Source organism: Suncus etruscus, chromosome 2 (genome assembly GCF_024139225.1).
Source record: "Suncus etruscus isolate mSunEtr1 chromosome 2, mSunEtr1.pri.cur, whole genome shotgun sequence".
Lineage (NCBI taxonomy): Eukaryota > Metazoa > Chordata > Mammalia > Eulipotyphla > Soricidae > Suncus > Suncus etruscus.
Window position 1 is genome coordinate 105,521,891 of NC_064849.1, and position 22,094 is coordinate 105,543,984.

The 22,094-nt window shown below is 36.5% G+C and overlaps 1 protein-coding gene across 1 annotated transcript in view; it reads left to right on the forward strand.

The window, feature by feature from the left end:
- The window catches only part of GHR (growth hormone receptor), a 287,963-nt gene extending 270,340 nt beyond the window's left edge, over positions 1 to 17,623 (forward strand). The window contains exons 7-10 of the mRNA XM_049768241.1: positions 7,164 to 7,329; positions 9,171 to 9,261; positions 15,820 to 15,889; positions 16,227 to 17,623. Coding sequence (XP_049624198.1) covers positions 7,164 to 7,329; positions 9,171 to 9,261; positions 15,820 to 15,889; positions 16,227 to 17,192 — 1,293 coding nt within the window. The 3' untranslated portion in view covers positions 17,193 to 17,623. The remainder of the gene's footprint in view (positions 1 to 7,163; positions 7,330 to 9,170; positions 9,262 to 15,819; positions 15,890 to 16,226) is intronic.
- The last annotated feature ends 4,471 nt before the right edge of the window (positions 17,624 to 22,094 follow it).

Here is a 22,094-nt window from a genome sequence, read left to right on the forward strand (position 1 = left end):
GGGGTGGAGGAGGAAAGAAATGGAGGACAATGGTGGCAGGAAGTTGCACTGATGAAGGGGGTGTGCATTTTATGGCTGAAACCCAATTATGAACATGTTTGTAAGGAAGATACTTAAAGAAATTATTTTAAAAATGATAATGAAGAGATTGGTGCTATCTTAGCCTTAATCAAAGTGATAGCTCCAAATCAAAAATACTCACTGTCATTGTATTCTCCACTAAGTACTCACAAGATTGAAGAGGGGAAACAAGTTCCACGGAGAAAGGTATCTGATGAAGCTACTGAGGTGTTTCTTTCAAGTATCAACTGTTGATTATGCAGCTCTTTAATACTTGATGTGATTCCCAGGAAGTACATTTTCTTTTTTTCTGTTTTCTTTTTTGGTTTTTCGGGCCACACCCGTTTGATGCTCAGGGGTTACTCCTGGCTAAGCGCTCAGAAATTGCCCCTGGCTTGGGGGGACCATATGGGACGCCAGGGGGATAACTGCGGTCCTTCCTTTGTTATCACTTGCAAGGCAGACACCTTACCTCTAGCGCCACCTCACCGGCCCCAGGAAGTACGTTTTCAAAGCTTCCTGCTGCATAGTGTGATAGTAATGAGCATCTTAAGAACAAGCAGTAAAATAGCTGAGTAGTATAAGAACTAACTGGGTCCTTGAACATCATTTTTACTTGGAAGAATAACTAATAAAATAAAATAACTTAGGCCTTTTATCTTTGTTTTAGGGACACACATAACTGTAGTCAGGGCTTACTCCTGGCCATGCATTCCTGACTCCTGACAGTCTCAGGAGAGCAGTTTCGGTACCACAGATTCAACCCAGATTTGCTGTGTGCAAGGCCAGTGCCCTGCCCAATGTACTATCTCTTTGGCACCAACAAAGGAAAAACAATTGACCATTTATACTAAAACGGAAATAAAATAGAGCTTTCAGGGTCAAGTCAGAATTTGGGAAATGTGAACCTACAATCTACAACTCTTAGTATTTCAGCCTATGGAGACTTTGCAAATAAATATATTGATACTATAAAATGTGATTTTTACATTGTACAATGGAATGTGTGAACATTTAGAAGGTATGCATAACTAAGTGAACAAATATTTTCCAAAGGACTAATATATGACCCAAATCATAGATTAGATGTTCCATTCAAAGTACTAGAGGGAATCATAGATTCAATTCAAAATTAGATAAAATTGTAAATTCTAATGTCATGAAGCATGAAAGACTCATTGATGTAGTTATAAATTCTACATAGTAACTAAATTTTAAGAAACAACCATCTTGGGAGGTTTTGGTTTTATTTTGGTTTTATTACCATGTTCTTTACATGACTGAAACCCAAACACAATCATGTATGTAATAAAGTTGTTTAAATAAAAAAATTTTAAAAAAGAATTAAAAAATACCCATAGTTATTTGGAAAAATTATAAAACTTTCCTCCTTTTTCTCATTATGTATCTGTGTGAAATAAAATTGTGTGCATACACTTGAAGAACATATCCTAATGATTTTAATTGAGAAGCAGATATAAAAACACAGCCATCCAACTTTTATTAAGCCAGACTATGAAAAATTGTTGAGAAAATGTGAAGTACTGTCATGCTTCTCACTATAATTTTATTATTTTGGAATGTACAATAACTTTTTTTGTTTGGGGGCTATACCCAGTGGTTCTCAAGGGTTACCCCTGGCTCTGTCTTCATAAATTACTCTTAGCAGGCTCAGAGAACCATATGGAATGGCAGAGATTGAACCCAGGTTGGCCATGTGCAAGGCAAACATCCTACTCACTGTGCTATCAGTCCAGACTTCAAACTTTTGTTTTGTTTTTTGTTATTTGTTTTTGGGCCACACCAAGAGACACTCAGATGTTATTCCTGGCTATGCGCTCGTTCCTGGCTTGGGGGACCATATGGGATGCCAGGGATTTAACCAAGGTCTGTCCTGAGTCAGCCACATGCAAGGCAAATGCCCTACCCTGAGCTATTGATCCAGTCTAGACTTCTACCTTTTATAAAACTATTTCACTATTATAAAATTAACTTATTCTCTTAATTTCAAAATTATTATTTTCAGATTTCTCAACTTCTAATATGGTGAAAAAGTGATAAATTTTACCCAAATAAAACAAAATCCTTAGGATTCTCACATAAGTTTTAGTGTAAAGGACTCCTGAAACCAAAATACTTGATAATCTAAAAAAGCTAAGTGTACAAGTCAGAATACTAGAATTAATTGGTTTATCAGTCATAGTCTCAGCCTAGCAAGTGCAGAGCATGTGATTGTATGGTAGTTGATGTGTGCATGAGCACAGAACTTATCTTTTAAAAAACAGTTTACATTCATAGTAGTAGTAGTTTGAGGGCCAGATTAATAGTGTAGTGGATAAGGAGCTTGCTTTGCATGTGGGTGACCCAAGTTCCATCCCCATCAATCCATATAGACTCCCAAGCATCACCAGGAGTGATTACTGAATACAGAGCCAAGAATAACCCCTCAGTATTTCTGGGTGTGGCCCTAAAACAAATAAACAAAAAGAACAGTCGTTTGCAAGAATATTTTCAGGAGAACATTTTTCTCAGAATTGACAAGGCCAGAGCAATAGCAAAACAGGAGGGCATTTTGCTTGCACATGACTGACCCAGGACCAACCCGGATTTGTTCCCCAGCATCCTTTATGATCTCCAAGCTTGCCAGGAGCAATTTCTGAATGCAGAGCCGGGAGTGACCCCTCAGTGCCCCCAATGTGGCCCACCCCCCCAAATAAAAGAAAAATAATGAATTGACTTCTCTATTTTTAGCACCAAGATTACAAACATGTTTGTAGTTGGGTTTTAGTTATTAAAAAAAAAAACTTCACCAGTGCAACATTTCCATCACCATAATAGCACCATAGGTATCACCATAGGCACCCTCCTAGGCATTCTATTTCTCCCACTCATTCCCATTGTCATGATAGTTGTCAGTGTAGTTATTTCTCTAACTTCTCTCTTAGAAGTATTCAAAATTGGGACAAGGAAGATAGTACCATATTGTGAGGATATAAACAATTTCCTGGTATTAATTTACCCTGATTCAATCCCCTAGTTCAATCCCTAGTTCACTTGAGCATCACTTATGTAACCCAGAATGTTCCTAGAATATACACTCCCAGATGTAGCCCTGGTGACCCCTAAGCACCACCTTGGTCCTGCTGGTCTCTGGCATCACAAGACCAAACAACACCACATCCTCAGGGCCTTGCATTGAACCACTGGGCCAGATGGCCATTTGCCTGTTAGTGGCCCCAGAACCCCCGAGTACCATTTTGAAGACCAAAATAAAAATTTTAAAGGAACTCACAATTATAATTGATTATTAGCACAAGCATTGAAAACATTTGTAAAAGAGGTTTATACTAACCAAAGAGCTTGTAAAGGGGAAAAGGCCCTTGCCTTGCACACAGCCTCTATGATTCTGTCATCACATGTAGTCTTCTGAGCACCACCAGAAGTGATCCCTGAGCACAGAGCCTGGAGTAATCTTGAGCCTTCCAGGTGTGGCCCAAAAACAGAGAGAAGAGAAAAAGGTTTAAAAGTAAAAGTGGAAAAGACATGTTTTTGCTTATATTAGGAATTAATGTTAACCTTTGAAACTACTGAACTGGTGTTGTGTGTTTTATCAAACTTAAATACAGAAGATATCACAAACATCAGGGTCACATGCTTGTATGCATGGAATTTCAGTTTGACTCTGTACAGCATGCCTTCACAGGTATGAAGGTATGCTTTCGTGACCCCCAAACACTGCCAGTGTGGCCCTAGTGGTCTCTGGAACTGCAGGGTCCAAAAAACCAAACACTCAGGCCCTAGTATTGACCTATTTGACCCAATAGGCCAAGTGTCACCAGAAGTGGCTAATAAATCTCCTAAGCACTGTCTGGGTGTCACTCAAAAATTTAAATATGGGGCCAGAGAGATAGCATGGAGGTAAGGCATTTGCCTTTCATACAGAAGGACGGTGGTTTGAATCCCAGCATCCCATATGGTCTCCTGTGCCTTCCAGGGGTGATTTCTGAGCATAGAGTCAAGAGTAACCCCTGAGCACTGATGGGTGTGACCCAAAAACCAAAAAAAATTTTTTAAATACATTTTGAATATAGAAATAAATTCCCATGTAGTTACAACTAATACCTGCTAACTCAAATTAAAAGTTTTTGGTTCTACAAATGCTGGTAGGATGTGAATAAAATGGAACCCTCGTTCATTGTTGATGGGAATGTAATCAGGCATAGCCTCTGTGAAAAACAGCATGGAGATTCTCAAAAATTAAAAATAAATCTACTCAAGGGCCCAGCAAGTAGGTATCCCATCCAAAGAAGAAAATATATGAGTTCAAACAGATGTATGCACACCTATGTTCATAACAGTGCTATTTACAATCTCCAAAATGTGGAAATAACCCAAATGCTCAAAGAAAAATTAATAAATAAATTTCCCTATACATACTGTATATCATTATATCTGTACTATATATACATTATATATACAAGCACACAATTAAATACTTGTCTATTAAAAGAAGAGACGGAATCTTGCATCTTGTTACAACACGAATGGAATTAGAAAATATTAAGTAAAATAAGTCAGAAGGAGAAGGACAAAAACTGGTCGATTATATATGTGTTGCATAAAGAAACGAAGCAAGAGAATAAAAACTAACCAGTGAAAACAAACCATTAGTTCTGGTAATATAAATACAATTACCAAGATCAGGGCTTGGAGTAGAGGACTGAAAGAATCTTATGGTCAATGATGAAGAGATAACTGGACTTTGTGGTGTGTGTGGTATTGTTACATTGTACTCTCAGAACTTATCAACATTGGCACTGTTGTAAACTAACATCACATCAATTAAAGTAAACAAAATAAAATGAAATAAGTCTTCTATTAAGTACAAAATTATGTCTTCATAAGGATAATATAGAATTATCTGTAATGTATATAGGTTATCTCTTGATTATTCAGTATATCCCAAATATTTTCTGGGATTTAGAAATTCAAAATTAATGTAGGCAATCTCTGTCCCTGGGTAATTTTCAGTATAGTATAAATATTTGAGCAGTGGAATAAAAGAAGTAATATCTGGCAGGACAGAATTAGAGAAAGCACCTGGAAAGACTTCTTAGAATATCAAAGACATTATACCAAAGGTTGTTTAAAGTAAGTGTACCCCTTAAAGCAGGTGATAGGATTCAGTATGGGCAATAGGGGCTCTGTGAGTAGATATGAGTTTGGTGAATTTGACTTGAAGGAATGAAGGAAATGGGTGAAGGGACTATAGGTAAAATTACTGAAGATCTCTTCATGTCTTTGTTATTCATGACATCTGTAAAGATAGCATATTTGTAACAGAGAAAATTAGATTCCAAGAATGGAAATATAGGCTTTTAAAAATTGTTTAAGAAAAATGTAGATTAATATTCAGAATTTTACCTTTAAAATTTGTTTTGGTCATTGAAATAGTCCATAGTAAAATAAGTTTCTAAGTAAAGGCATGCACTAACCATCCTGTGTACATATTTGCAAGGAGAAGGGAGAAGGAGGTCCTTTGTGAGCAGAAACTAACCAAGATGAAAGAAAATTTTGTTTTAGAAGTTTATCGCAGGGTCAGAGAGATAATACAGTGGTAGGGCATTTGCCTTGCACACAGACAATCTACGACAGAGTGGTTCAATTCCCAGCATCCCATGTGGTCACCCCCTGTCGGGCAATTTCTGAGTGCAGAGCCAGGAGTGACCCCTGAGCACTGCTGGGTGTGGCCCAAAATTCAATCAATCAATCAAGCTTAAAAAAAATAAATAAAGACGTTGATGTCCCAGTTTCTGGCTTAATAAAAGAAAAAATTCGTAGTGTGTGTGTGTGTGTGTGTGTGTGTGTGTGTGTGTGTGTGTGTGTGTGAAAATCCATGCAGTTGGAAAGGGTGAGTTTATATATAGATGGGAACAATGTGTACCTGAAAACCTATAAAAGATACATGCTGAATTGGTGCTAGCACAGTGGTAGGGCATTTGCCTTGCACACAGCTGACCCAGGAAGGACTGAGGTTCGATCATTGGAGTCCTATATGGTCCTCAAGCCAGGAGCGATTTCTGAGTTCATAGTCAGGAGTAACCCCTGAGTGTCACCGGGTTGGCCAAAAAAAACAAAATAAAAAAATAAAAATAAATAAATAAATAAATAAAAGTGGGACCGGCGAGGTGGCACTAGAGGTAAGGTCTGCCTTGCAAGCGCTAGCCAAGAATCAGGACCGCGGTTCGATCCCCCGGCTTCCCATATGGTCTCCCCAAGCCAGGGGCAATTTCTGAGCGCTAAACGGGTATGGCCCCCCCCCAAAAAAAAATAAAAGTACATGCTGAATACTTGCTTTAAGGATTGTATTTGGAAGAAAACATCATTAGTTGTGCCACCTTCTTTGATAGCGATCAGATTGGCTGATCTGGTCTTACCTTCCCCAGGAAGGGAAAGAAATATCATAGCTTTCAGGACTGTAAGACCTGGTGTTCATTATCAAAAGGCTTTAATCACTCTTCTTCAAGTATTCTGAAAAGCAAACACTATGAAATAATTTTAAGCTTTCTATAACCAGAAAATGAAATACGTGATTGTATCTAATATAATATCTCGAAAATTAGAGTAATACCATTATGATTTATTTTGGACCCTTTCTACTTATGAGACCATTAAGTGACAACTTAGAATTTCTGAAGAATAAAACTAGGTATATAGAAGTTTGACATAGTTTGAGTTTTCTCTCTCTTCTGTGTTTTTGTATAAAATTGTCATATGCCAAAGGATATGTAATTTATCTATAAACTTCTTTATAATTCTTTAATTCTTATTAAAACCTATTGTGTTTGGGTCTTAGAATATTGATAACCTAATTCAAGAATATATATTTTAACTAATTTATTGTATTTTTGAGTTTATACAATAAGTAATTTGAGGCCTATTTACATTTCACAAATATTCTTTACAAAGTTATTTGATCCCATAATTTTAAAATATTATCTATAGAAATTTATTTCAAACACAAATGTGGAAAAACACCCTGTACCATATTGCATTCAATTACTGACTCAACAATCATTAAGTTTTCTATTTTGTCTTGAAAGATGGACCCCATATTGTCCACATCACTTCCTGTGTACTCACTGAGAATAGAGAAAGAATATGAAGTACGTGTGAGATCGAGACAACGAAACTCTGAAAAATACGGCGAGTTCAGTGAGGTGCTATATGTAACCTTTCCTCAGATGAGCCCATTTACATGTGAAGAAGGTAAAATAAGTGATTACATGACAGCCAACATGACTTTCAATATGCAGTGATATGTTCTTTCACTGTTAGAGTTGTCCAGATTGCATACATTCACATCAAATGTCAGCATGAACTCACTATAGATAACAGTCAAATCCAAAATACAGAGTACTTGGATTTTGAACCATTGAAGTCCGGATAACTTCTGGGGCATGTTGGAAAGAGAAAGATGTTGTAAGATATTAATGGGGTACATCTGGATATCAAATTTTTCAAATTATTTTTTATATTTCTATATTTCTGAACATTTCTATAATTTGTTTTGCCTTCATTAATTAATTTTACATGTTTTTCTTTTATAATAAAATATTTTTAAAAGAATAGATAATAAATTCTCTGTATATTTCTAACATTAAAGAGAAAGTCTAATATTAAGGAAGTGGAAGAAATCAGTATCAAGTTGGCTGTAGAAAGTTTAGCTGTGGCTTTTACCTGGGAGGAAAGTTTTAATAGGCAGCGTGGTGGTCAAACTCCAGAGTAACAAGGAATATTTGAAGTTGATATAGAAGAGAAATGAAAAGATGATTGATGTTTATTTTTTAAAACTGAAACCTATGAGTTCAAAGTGAAAGATTTTTAGATATAGAAGTAAAGAAGACTACTTACTAGTAGTTAATAGTACATGTAGAAAACCTCTCTTCCAAATAGGAATAGCAATAACTCACCTCCATTAAGAAAAGGTTTACAAAGCCATGTGATAAACTCAGATTTGTAAGTAAAACAGTATGAAGATGCAGAGAAATCAACTGTCTTATCTGCATTTAATTATCAATAAAATCCATGATCCTTAAATAATACCTAAATGAAAATATCCATAGATTTGTTTTCTTTAAATCTACTTACAGACTCTTATTTCAAGTAATGTATTTTATAATGTTCTTTACAAAGTACATTGCTATACAGATAAACATCTTGTAGTGACAATTAATTTACTGAACATATTCAACTTACTTTTCTTTGTTTTTAAAAAAATGAATTTTTAGCTTTGGGTTATGTTTCTAAATATGTTATTCACATAAAACTATAAATACCAATAATATTCTCTTCCCTCTCTATTTACAATATTTTCAATAAAATCCCCTTATAATTTTAATAACTTAAAAGGTAATTTAAATATTTAAATGATATTCAACATAAAAGCCTACTTTGCCAACCTGGGTTTGATCCCTGGTATCTCGTATGGTCCCCTAAACCTGCCAGGAGTGATTACTGAGTATAGTGCCAGGAGTAATCCTTGAGATCCTCTGGATGTGGCCCAAAAACAAGCAAACAAAAAAGTAAAATCTGAAGATGAGTATTGCACATAGTAATTTTTTTCTGTCAAAGTAAAAAAGATTGTCTACTTTTCTAAAACATGCTATGGTGCTTCAATTATAAAAAATACTCCATCTTTTTTATAATCTTCAGAAAAAAATTTTTTAACTTTACACATTTTATAAAAGAGACCAAATGGATACAATCAAGATAAAGTTTTGTATAAGCAAGAAATTTTTCCCAGAGGTGATTTCTTTAATGACATGTCATAAATATAGATCTTAAAACAGTTAAAGTTTTATAAACATCAATTGTGCTTAAGTTATATGCTGTTTCTTTATTTTGATTATTTGGGAGGCATGTAATATTGTGATGGAATAATAGAATTGATATTAGAACAAAAAGTAAATAGGCTTCAATCATTACAGTCTGTGTCAGTGATTGTCAAGTGAGATGAATACAATACTATATATATTTTTATCAGCAAAAAGGAAAGTGAAATGAAAAACTTTAAGCATTGAATGATGGCATGCTTTTGTGTGTTTCAGAATTCAAGATTCCATGGTTTTTAATTATTATGTGTGGAATATTTGGACTAACAATCATATTATTTGCGTTGATATTTTCTAAGCAGCAAAGGTAGGTGTAAATGTCTACTTTGACATGCTTTAGCTGTTGTCTATATTTCTATTTGTCTCCATATATCAAGACTTATGAATGAAATTTTTAATTGACCCAATGAGATCATCTCTCTTTTTATACATTTTCCACTTTGTTATGTACATCCGAAAAAAATTATAGGTTTCTCTGGGAGGTTGGATATGATATTGAGCTGAGGTTAGTGACCACACACCTTGTATTTCCTCTAGCTGTCTCTTCAGCTCTTTAGAATTCTAAAGATATTGGCCTATTCATTCCAGAACTGTAAGTTAGCACTTATTCTTTGGTTAATTTTGACATTATTCTATTTGGCAAGTAAATTTAAGGGCCAACTGAAGTTACCTAGACAATTACAACTAATAGAGTCATTTTAGGATTTCACATGAAGCTAATTTCAAGTAAATAAGGTTTTGTTTAAAATGATTGGAGGGGCCAGAGCAATAGCACGGTGGTAGGATGTTTGCCTTGAAAGTAACAGACTGTGGATGGACCCAGGTTAGATTCTCAGCATCCCATAAATCTCCTAAGACTTCCAGGAGCAATTTCTAACACAGATCTAGAGAGTAACCCCTGAGCACCTGGGTTGTTGGAATATTTATGATCTGGTTAGAAGCATGCTAAAATTCTTTAAAGCTTGAAGAGAGCCTATTCTGTGTTCTCTTGGATTCAGAAGACTCTAGTTCTTTTTCTGTCCCTATTGCTTAATCTTGTTTGAGTCCCTTCCTCTTTTGACCTTCATGCTCTTAAAAATTATATGAAGCTCAGGGTTGGAGCGATTGCACAGTGGTAGGGCGTTTGCCTTGCACATGGCTGATCAAGGCGGACCTTGGCTCTATTCCCAGCATCCCATTTGGTCCCCCAAGCCAGGGGCAATTTCTGAGTACATACCAGGGAATAACCCTTGAGTGTCAATGGGTGTGGCCCCCAAAAAGCAATACATACATACATACATACATACATATATATGTATATATGTGTATATATATATATATATATATATGAAGCTCTTAAATTTTATGACCTTTAAAACTCATTCTAGTGAGTGGGGATATAGCTCAGCAGTAAAATGCATGCTTACAAGGTATGGGTTCAATCCCTGCACTGAAAAAACAATTCAAAAATTTATTTGATCTGTAAAATCTGTTTTTCTTTCTTTAAAAAATATTTAAGCTATCTAAAAACTCAAAATATTGAAAAATTGTTAGTACTGATTTTCAGTTGTATTACATTTGTATGAGATAACTTTAACCCCTTTTCTATAATTAGAGTGCTCAAAACTCCCAGTTTATCCTATTGTAGTACTGAAAACCTTTTATCCTAGAACATAAGACAAATTCTTACTGAATAGTAGAAATGGAACATCACCAATTATGCTAAAAGCCTATAAATTTATGCATAAAGGGATATTTCAAGTAGAGCTTAAGTTAAAATAATACTCTATAGATTGAGGTGCTATGTCAACTTTTCTCAGAACCCTAGAACTTTAAAAAGCTTTAGTATTTCTGCTTTTGCCTGTAGTTTTGTGAGTGCACATTCCAAGGGACTTAATGGCTATCGTTAATAGACTAGGAGTAATCTCTAGTGAAGTATTTTGAATTTGGATAAAATGAAATTAATCACAATTCTCATGCCTGGATATCTTCACTAAGTTCTCTTGTTTCACTAACAACTCACCTGAGCCTTTGAGCCAGTATTAATCAGGAAATACTAGATCCATATGAAGAGAAACTGCAATCTAAATTCACCCTGCAGGTCCATGGTTTTCATTTCTTATTTTGACTTTAGAACAAAGGGGCTTTTTTAAAATAATTTTTATTTTGACCAAAGTGGATTACAAATCTTTCACAGTAATATTTTAGGTACATAGTGACATTGAATCAGGGGCATTTTCACCACCAATGTTGTCCTCCCTCCACCCCTGTTCCCAACATGCATCCCATATCCCCCTTTTTTGCACCCTGGGCTGCTAGTATAAGTGGTCCCCTCTGTGTCCAGCTTGTGGTAGATTGAGTATCAATTCTGTTGTCGTTGGCTTTGGACTTGGTGTTTAAGTCTGATCATATTTTATGTCTACTCAATGCTCATATGACTGTTTGGTCTTAGAACAAAGGTTTTTTTTTTATTCAACAGTTTTATCATTATTTTATTTTATTTTTTAATATAATTTTTATTTTAATCATAGTGCTTACATATCATTCACAATAATATTCCAGGTACATGTTAACATTGAATCAGGGGAATTCCCATCACCGAATTGTCCCCCCTCCACCTCCGTTCCCATCCTGCCTCACCTATCCTCCACCCTCACCCCAGGGGCTTCTAGATTGAGTGGCCCCCTCTGTGTCTGGTTTATTACTTAGTGATCTTATAACTGTTTGGTCATGGTACCTCCATTACTTCTCCCTCTAATTGGGAGGCGGGACTAGATAGTTCAAGTTATGTGGTTTTGTTTGAGGAAGAGAAAAGTAATAAAATGGGGTAAAAATTAACTACATCAACAATGGGCAGAGTCCTTCTAAAGGCCCTTATCCTCGGTTTGAGAGACGAAGGGGAAAAAAAGAAGGTGAAACACCACAACAGTTCAAAAAGAAGTATCAAATATGACATCCAGAGAGCACTGCAGCAATAAAGATATGTACCACATAATTTCAATGGTCTTGAGATAAAAAAACATGACAGAGTGCAAAAAAGGAAAAAAAGAAGAAAGAAAAAGTAAATATATAAATAAAAAAGGGGACAACTACTTAAATATCTACACCAAAACAAAGAAATTGACAAAAACTAGATAAGAGAAGAAGAAAAAAAAATTATTTTGTGCTTTTTTTTTTTGTGTGTGTGTGTGGTTTTTGGGTCACACCCAGCAGTGTTCAGGGGTTACTCCTGGTTCCATGCTCAGAAATTGCTCCTGGCAGGCACAGGGGACCAAATGGGACGCTAGAATTCGAACCGATTACCTTCTGCATGAAAGACAAATGCCTTACCTCCATACTATCTCTCCTCTCCCCCCCCCCTTTATTCCCCTCCTGCATAGGCACAGTAAAAATTGGGGTCATTTGAAAAGGGAATCCCCTTGGCCTAAGAGATACAGGGTTTCTCCACCCTTGGAATATATTGTCATGGGATTATCTATAAACTCCTTTCAGGTTCATTTACTCTCCCCTTGGTGTTTTTGTGTTGTATGGAAGACTTCTGCTCCGATCTGGATGATAAAATCAAACCTCTATATCTAGAAATCTCAGTCTCTGCATAGGTCAAGGAGTAGAAATTACGATGAAGTCTTTCTTCGTGATTTTAGAAGTTCTGTTTCCTCAATGTCATTTTAATCTATCTTCTGCGGTTGGTGGTCTTGGCCCTTGCATTGAACCTTGGGTGGAGCCTGGGATATCGTCTTTTATTATGTTTCCAGAGGACCCATTCAGTTGCAATTGTCTCAGCCAGGTCTCTGGAATTAGAGATCATGGTTGTTGTGCAGGTCGTAGAACAAGGCTTTCTTGCTGGTCCCAGATTACATACTGCCCGGTCATGGTTCTATCTGCCAGTCATCTGTAGATCACGTTTTTGGCTTTTGCACAGCCCAAAGTGTGACAAGTCTTCTGATTTTGTCTTGTTGTTAGTTGGTGAGGTAGGATACCCTGTTCTTACGTCCTTTGTTCCTAATTTCCTCGTTGTCAGGATATCATATTAGAGCTGGCACATGTTGGTGTTTGAGCAGTATTCAGGATGTCCAGGATGGGATTTGGTTCCTGTAGCTGTTGTGTAGAATTGTGTCATTTCTATGTCTGGGATTCAGGGTTCAAGGCTGGAGGGTCAGTGTCTAATCTCCTGGAGTCTAAAATGGGTCCATATGACATATTTTCAAGGTGGGAGATTCCCCTGTATTGTAAATAAGTTCCTATCCCTAGTAGATAAGAGCTTGTTTATATACGGGAGATTTCCCATTTTTTAGTGTGCCTTTGCAGGAAGAAATGGTGCTTCATTATATTGCTGGTGTATTTGGGGGAGGAAAAAGAGGAGCAGAGAAACAAGTCACACACTCAAAAAAGAAAAGAATAGAAATAAAAATATATTTGCTCACATATGGATAAAGAAAAATGATTTAGAAAACTGAAATAAAAAATAGAGAACTGAAATAAAAAATAAAGAGGTAGTGTTATCCCGGTCCTATACTTATGATGGAAGTATAGGCTTCCCCATTGTCTTTTGAGATTTTCTTGTGGGGTGTAGGTTCCCAGACACCTTTTCATCACATACCCTGCCCTTCTTGAGATTGGTAAAAGATTTGTGGCAGGGGAGTCTTGGGTAGAGTTCTTGCATTGGGAGTCCTTTTAGGGCTAAGTCCAGTATCCAGCAATAGTCCACGTTAGGAAGGGTTGGTAGGGAGGACCACACAACATGAGTCAGCAGGGGTGTTGGTTGTCTTTTCCAGCTGGGGACGAGGTGTGAGTTTGAGTGGGTGTCCCTTCGCTTGGGTGCTGGGTACTGGTTCGTTGGGGTAGGAGGTCAGTCTTGATGCCTAATAGACTAAGAACTGAGGGTGAAGAGTTTTAATAAGATGGAAAATCTGGATGGGATTGAGGGGTGAACGGATAGCCAGATTCCTAGAAGGGGGAAAGGGGAAAGTATATGGAAGGGGCAGAAAAGAAGAAAAGAGAAAATAAGATTAACTAGAAAAAGAGAAAGAAAAAAGAAGAAGTAGTGAGAAGAGAGGAGAGAAGAGCATGGGCATGTTATTTTGCTTGAATATGTTCGATGATGAGTAGGCCCTGTAGTATAAGTCTGTAGGTCACAGTTGCTGCTTCAGCGATCTGGCTGGTCACATGCTTCAGGTCCTAAAACAAGGTATAACCTAGAGAAAAAGGCTATGTTAAAGCGTTTTATCGAGGCGATTTCATACCACAACCTGGATATGGTCTCTCGTGTAGCTTAGCTCCAAGGTGCCACCTTAGGTTGTCCACCCTTTGAATCCAAGAAAGCCTGTGGACAGAAAAGCTGAGAGGTTACTTTAAATATAGTAAGCTTAAGGCATTAACACATATTATTTTGAAGTGCTTCCGTTGGATTCAGTGATCTCCCATGGTATTCTTTAGCTGTAATCTTGTATAAGATCCCTAAGAGATTATTATGGGCCTTTGTAGTAACAGGCTGATTACCTGTTATCTCTACACTGCCATTTCTGCTTTTAGAACAAAGGTTTTTTAACAAGATTTTTACTAGGGAATTCCTTAATACAAAAATAAAGATTACCATTTTTACTTTCAAAACTGAAATGTTCAGCTGGTAAAATAGCTCAAGAGGTAGAGCACATGCCTAGCATATGCAGTATCCTGAGTTCAATCTCCAGTATCATATGGCCCCCAACTCCAACCCAGTAACAAAAGGGATAGCCCTAGTCACCTCTAAGCACAGTTGGGTGTCCCCTATAAAAATGTAAATGTAAAATAACTGAGAGGTAAGTGCAATTAGGTTGATATTAATAATTGCATAGCCACATCTGTGGGGGCAGAGGTCCAGCCAGTCATCCCATTTGAGAATAAACAGTCTTTGGTCTCTCACCATTTTTATCCCTCTTCATAACTTTACAACAAACGATTCCTTCATTTACATGGTTTGCTTTGTACCTAGAGAGTGCAAAGTTTGCCAGTCTGACACAACTAGAAGACTCACTTACAAATATGTGCCAAAGTGCATCTTCTTTGAAAAGGAAGGGCACCCTAACAAAGCCCGGCACTAGGTATTTAGGGATCTTTGGTTGCTGTATTTGGGATTATAATGCATTTTTAATGTAAATATTTGAAATAGTTATAGAGAGTTGCAGAACCAAGTTGCATGACAACATGACAGAACACAAAGTCAGGTACTTTGAATTTGAGTCCTAATTGTGGCAAGAATTAGTGCATGATTGAAGTGCATGATCCATGTTCCTTATATGTCTCTCTCCACAGACAATATCTACCTTGTTATTGTCAAAATTAAATATTTACTAGAGAAGTTGATAGGCTGATTTAACAAAGGACCATGTAGTAAATCTTGGTGATCCTTGAATACTGAGCCAGGAATAAGCACTGAACAAGCCAAGTCAGGCCTATAGGCAAATAAATAATTATATAATAGGAAAACTATGTTTTATTAAAATTGACTTCATATGATAGCTTTATTAATATTTGTTATTCTTCAATTCTTCTGTAGTTTTATCATGTCACATATTGGTATTTTTCCCCTTTTTCTTATATTTTACTTATACAAAGTATAAATCAATGCCAGTATTTATTTCCGTCTTTTGAAATAGAGAATGTATAACTTTTTTTTTTTTTTTGGGTTTTTGGGCCACACCCGGTGACGCTCAGGGGTTACTCCTGGCTATGCACTCAGAAGTTGCTCCTGGCTTGGGGGACCATATGGGACACCGGGGAATCCAACCTCGGTCCATCCAAGGCTAGCGCAGGCAAGGCAGGCACCTTACCTCTAGCGCCACCGCCCGGCCCCGAGAATGTATAACTTTTAAGATTTGTCACATGCAAATTTTATTTGTTTTTCAAGGATTAAGATGCTGATCTTGCCCCCAGTTCCAGTTCCAAAGATTAAGGGAATTGATCCAGATCTCCTCAAGGTAAATAAAAAAAGTATGTAGTGAAAGATAGCACCAATTAAATGATGCCTGAAAACCCTGTTCTGTTATTTATTTTGCAAACTAAAAGTATAATATTTTTGTACTCCTCCTGGAAAAATTAAAATTTAAATATATATCTCCAAATTGTGAGAATTTTATGTATGTGTAAGTTCTAGGCTAATATATTGTGGTGTTATAATTTTTTACCATTTTTCTTCTGCTCATAATCATAATTAGTTTCTGTAATTTGTTAAGGCACTTTATGTCATCATTATTATTAAATGGCTATTAGAAACTATTTCTTTTTATAGATCCTCTTTTTCCTTCTGCTTCCTAGGATGGGAAATTAGAAGAGGTGGACACAATCTTAGCCATTCATGACAACTATAAGCCTGAATTCTACAATGATGACTCTTGGGTTGAATTCATTGAACTAGATATTGATGACCCTGATGAGAAGGCTGAAGGATCAGATACAGATAAACTTCTAAACCATGACCATGAGAAAACACTTAACATTTTGGGGGCAAAAGATGATGACTCTGGACGTACCAGCTGTTATGAACCTGACATTCTGGAGACTGATTTCCATGCTAGTGACACATGTGATGGTACCTCAGAGTTTGAGCAGCCACAAAGGTTAAAAGAAGCGGTTCTCTTGTGCCTTGAGAAGAAACAAAATCACTCAATCTCTGATGATACTCTCTCTTCTATTCCACAACCCAGTGTAACCTTAACACAGGAAAGTAAATCAAGACCACTTGTTATGGGTGGAACTGAATCAACTCATCCAACTATTCACATTCAGCTAAGCAATCCAAGTTCACTGGCAAATATCGACTTTTATGCCCAGGTAAGCGACATTACACCAGCAGGGAGTGTGGTCCTTTCCCCGGGCCAAAAGATGAAGGCAGGAATGGTCCACTTTGACATTCATCCAGAAGTGGTTTCACTCTCCCAATCAAACTTCATCATGGACAATGCCTACTTCTGCGAGGCTGATGCCAAAAAGTGCATCACAGCAGGCCCTCACCTAGAGGTCCAATCACGTGCAGAGCCAAGCTTTAACCAGGAAGACATTTACATCACCACAGAAAGCCTTACCACTACTGCTGGGAGATCTGGGACAGCAGAACCTGCTCTGAGTTCTGAGCTGCCTGTCCCAGACTACACCTCCATTCATCTAGTACAGTCTCCACAGGGCCTCGTCCTGAATGCGACTTCCTTGCCTTTGCCTGACAAAGAGTTTCTCTCATCGTGTGGCTATGTGAGCACAGACCAACTGAACAAAATCATGCCATAGCCTTTTTTTGACGTCCTATGAGCTACGTATGTATTTAATGGCTGGGGCATGAATGCTTAAACCAAAACAATGTTTAAACCTTTTGGGGGGAGGGCGGGGGGTTATGGATCCTAAATGCCTTTTCCTGAAATGTAAAACATGATATTAAAACAAAAAAAATAAGAATGCTTAATCAGATAGCTATTCCTATTGTGAATTGTAAATATTTTAAAGAATTGTCTCGAAGACTGTTTAGTGTCTGTGATTGTTTTGTTATTGTGGGTGTTAATTTTGTGATACTAAGCATTGAATGACTATGTTTTTAATGTATAGTAAATCATGCTTTTTAAAAAAGCAAACTATCAGGTGGCTTTTGCAGTTCAGGAAAATTGAATGCAAATCATAGCACAATTTGATTTTTTTAATAATTAGGAACTAAAATTACAGATCAAGAGGCAAAAAACATAGTTTGGGTATGTGAGAACATTTATTTTGACATAAAACTGATAAAGATATTTTTAATAATTTACACTGCAAGCATGATTATTTTGTATTACACTATACACTGTGTCCTGTAGTTCATGTGACCCATTAAAAGAAGGTAGCAACTACAGTATAAAAGGGCTCACTGCTAAGGCCAGTGAACCTAGAGAAAGAAAAAAAACAAGTTAGTTTTTTACAAATCCCTTTTTATATTTCCCCAAATTGCTTAAAATAATTCTAAAATGATTGTAGTTATCTGCTTTGTTCGAACATGTTTATCTAAATTTTTTCTTGGTTTTTTTTTTGTATTTGTTTAATCTAAATTTTGAAACAAATAGTTGTTGATTTCAAAATCTCTAAAATATTTGCACAGGTCAATTTACCATAAACAGAACAACAAACAAAACCCTTTCTTCCCAATTTTTGGTTCATGTCAGAAAGCCAGGTAACCAGGGAAATGAGAATGAGAACTAATTCCAGCAACAAGTACACTCAAACCTGGTGTGCTCCATGCTTGCTCATGGATCATCTGTGTTTTTGTGCAAAGAAACAGAACAAGTTGCCCATCACCTCTAGTGGTGGCACAATCTAGTTTGGTTTCCTAGTTACCTAACAAAGGAATATGGTCCAAGAAGCATCTGATATGACTCGAAGCATGTCAAAATAAAAAGAATAGAATTAAGAAACAGGTTTTTGTTTCACAGCCTATTTCCAGACACATGCTCACTTTTCACAGTAATGAGAAACACAAGAAAGGAGCCTCAAAATCCCCACAGAGAGCTCAAAATTTCCCTTTAGTTATTACAGAAATTTTCTGCCCTGTATAAGATTTATTTAAAAGACAAAAAGAAATTTTAGCCTTTTAAAATTTCCCCTCTTTGGAACCGAAGTGATAGCACAGCAGTAAGGCTTTTGCCTTACACAAGGCGACCTTAGTTCTATTCCCAGCATTGCATATGGTCCCCTGAGCTTGCCAAGAGCGGTTTCTGAGTGCAGAACCAGGAATAACCTCTGAGCTCCACCAGGTGTGGCCCAAAAACAAACAAACAAATGAATAAATGAATGAAATTTCCCCTTAGAAGTCTGGCTTCATGGCAGGTAGTCAGTGGAAAAAGGCCTATCTCATTTTTAATTTATTTTTCAATCCCTTCAGAACTTAAGCATCATTCTTTGGAACATTGGGATAGCTTCTCCACTACCTTATCAACAAGTAAAGAACCTCATCTTGCTTAATAACACTTTTCATAATAAAATATTTTTTCCCCTTAGAGGTTAACAAAATGTTAAGCAGTCATATGACACTGAGCTCGATCATTGTAGCAAACTAGCTTAATGATCTTTTAAAATTCCTTGCTTCTTGCAGGAAGGACTGTGAACTAGAATTCGGTGTTTAAAGTTCAACATGTTACTTTGTAATAGGTGTTTATAACAAAATTTCTGCTACTTTGCTGCTATGGTTTTCTCTAAAACTACATCATTGTGTTTCATATAAAATTTCATCAAGTAGAACTTAATACAGTAAAACTGTGTGTTTGGAAAAAGTATGTTACTGTTTCTCAATAGGCTGACAACATTTTAATAGCCAAAAATAGCTAAATACCTCAATCCGTTTCAGAATGTCATTTTGGTACTTTGCTGGCCACACAAGCCATTATTCACTAGTATGACTAGTTGTGTCCTGCAGTTTATATTTAACTTCCTTTGTCTGTGGATTTTTTTCCTTCAAAGTTTAATAAATTTATTTTCTTGGATTCGTGATGGTATCTATGCTTCTATCGTTAGACACTCATGTTAAAAACACCAGACTGCATGTGAGAAGTTCTTCTTATTCATGATCTGTGGAACTAAGCATAACTGATGGAAACTCATTGGCAATAAGGTGAAGCATTTGGAATATATGCAGAAAAGGTTGTACCCTAACTCTCTTTTGGGAATTAACTGGAGTCCAGACCACAAACTAGCTACTAGCTTGTCTGAATTGTACCTTCTCCCCAAGTCAGAACTGTCTGCATGTAAAGGGTCTCTTAGAATCACATTTTAGTTGCTGCATAGTTTGCATAGTCTGTTCAACAGGAACATTAAAGTACATTTCTAATTTAAACATGTTGTCCAGGAATAATGAAAACAATAACTCCTGTATCTTTCCCATAAACACAAGCAACTTTGACAGAAGAGCTATTTGTCATCATAGGAAGCAGATACTAATTCAGGTCTAAGAGAGAAGTCTGGTATGTAGGTTACATAAAAATCCTAAGAAAGTAAGAAGGCCAGGAAGCAGATTCCTTTACAAGAGACTCTAAGCAGGTTTACTACTAAAAACCAGACTCCTAATAGGTGGGAGTCTGTCCTGGCATTGCAAATCTCATTGCATAATTATTTATTGCTTCAATAAGTTGGATGCACTTTTTGTTTTGCTAGAGAGTTTGGTTTCATACCAATAAAATATTTATCTGCTTAATGCCTCTCCTTTTTTGAGCAGCCATTACCTAATAGAGCCATGGATTCTACAAATAAGGCATATCCATAGTTCTTACATCTGTACTTATATTACCATACAATAGGACAATGTAGTTTGGAAAATTGTCTCTTCTTTTGCTGACATTGAATCATATGCTGCCTTTACACTAACAGAACAGGCATAGCATTAGGGGAACACTGAATTTCTAAGTATGGGGGACTCCCTTATAATCTTCTTAGTAGATTTTCCTTCCTTGGCTGGCATCTGAGCTGTCAGTCAGAGGAAGGAGGAAAGAAATGCTAGAGAGTTGTATAAATGGATCTTTAGATAATTACACCAACTGTTGCAATGATCATTATTGAAAAGCACAAAGGTTTTCATCTTACATCTTTTCTATCTTACATCCTCCTGAGTAGCCTGGGGCCTACTGTGGTCTGTAATCTCGTGAAAGTTTAGTGAAACTAAGAGGATCTTGCTGAAGATATAGCAAGAGACATATATTGCTCCTTGAATAAAGTTTATAATTTCTTGGGTCCATGTGCTAGCTCATGTCTATTCCTCTATTTGAAAAACAAACGTCCAGTTACCAATCCTGTTCATGAAATCTCTCTCACCTCTAGGACCCACTTCAAATTCTTTCTTCATTCATCCTCTTCTTTCACTCTAGCCTTAAGTAATCGTTGCTTACTCTTAACCAATATTTTAGTTTGTAACGTGTTTTATTTTACAGTTACAAAGTTGTTCATGATTGAGTTTTGATCATATAATGCCCAACACTTCACCAGTGCACATTTCCCACCACAAATGTCCTCAGTTTGCTTTCCACCCTACCCTCTTTGAGACCCTCCCTCTTGCTCTTCTCTCTATTTCTATCTTTCCCTCTTCTTTTTTCTCTTTTAAACAATATAATTTGCATTATTGTTACTAAAGTGGTATCATACATATAAGTTTACCTCCTTTCAGCACTCAGTTCTTGTCCAGAGTGATCATTTTCAACTATTATTGTCATAGTGGTCTCTTCTCTGCTTTAACTGTACTCCCTCTTTGTGCCAAAGTTTCTACCATGGACCAGTCTTCTTAGTCCTCACCTCTATTATCATACTATTTTTATATCCCACAAATGAGTGCTATCATTCTATATCTATCTCTATCCCTGACTTATTTTTCTCAGCACAATATTCTCTGTATCCATCCATGTATAAGCAAATTTTATTACTGCATTTTTCCTAACAGTGGCATCCTTTTTGAATGTGTAGATTCCCATAGCTTCTTTATCCATTCATATGTTCTCAGATACTTGGATTGTTTCCAGATTCTGGCTTTTTTGAATAGAGCTACAATAAATATAAAAGTGCAGATGCCTTTCTGCATTGTGTTTTTGGGCCTCTAGGATTTATTCACATGAGTGGTATTGCTTGGACATTCAAGAGCTAAATTTCTAGTTTTTTGAGGAATGGCCATATTGTTTTCCAAAAGAGCTGGACATGTTTACATTCCCACCAAAAGTGAATGAAAGTCCATTTCTCCTTATAACACACCAGCACTGTTTGTTCTTGTTCTTCTTTATGTGTGACAGTCTGTGGTGTGAGATGATATCACATTTGTAGTTTTGATTTTCATCTCCCTGTTGATTAAATAATATGGAGCATTTTTTCATCTGCTTTTCTGAATTTCTTCTATGAAGAAACTACAAAATAATATGTATTTGCTAGTACCTGAAAAAAAATAGTTCACTATGTGTTGCTAATTTTAAAAAATCACCATAATAGAACTGCAAACAATCAATCCCTGAGCAATAATCCCAGGAAGTAGCTTTTGAAGGAATATAGAGAAAAGCACTTTCTCAAATGAAAGACACTACACTATAGCTCTGTGAGCAATAACAGATGTTACCAATGTTTGACACAGGAAAAAAATAATCATTTTATGTAAGTATGAAATAACTTGTAAGAAAATTGTATGTACTTTGGCTTTCCCAGTGG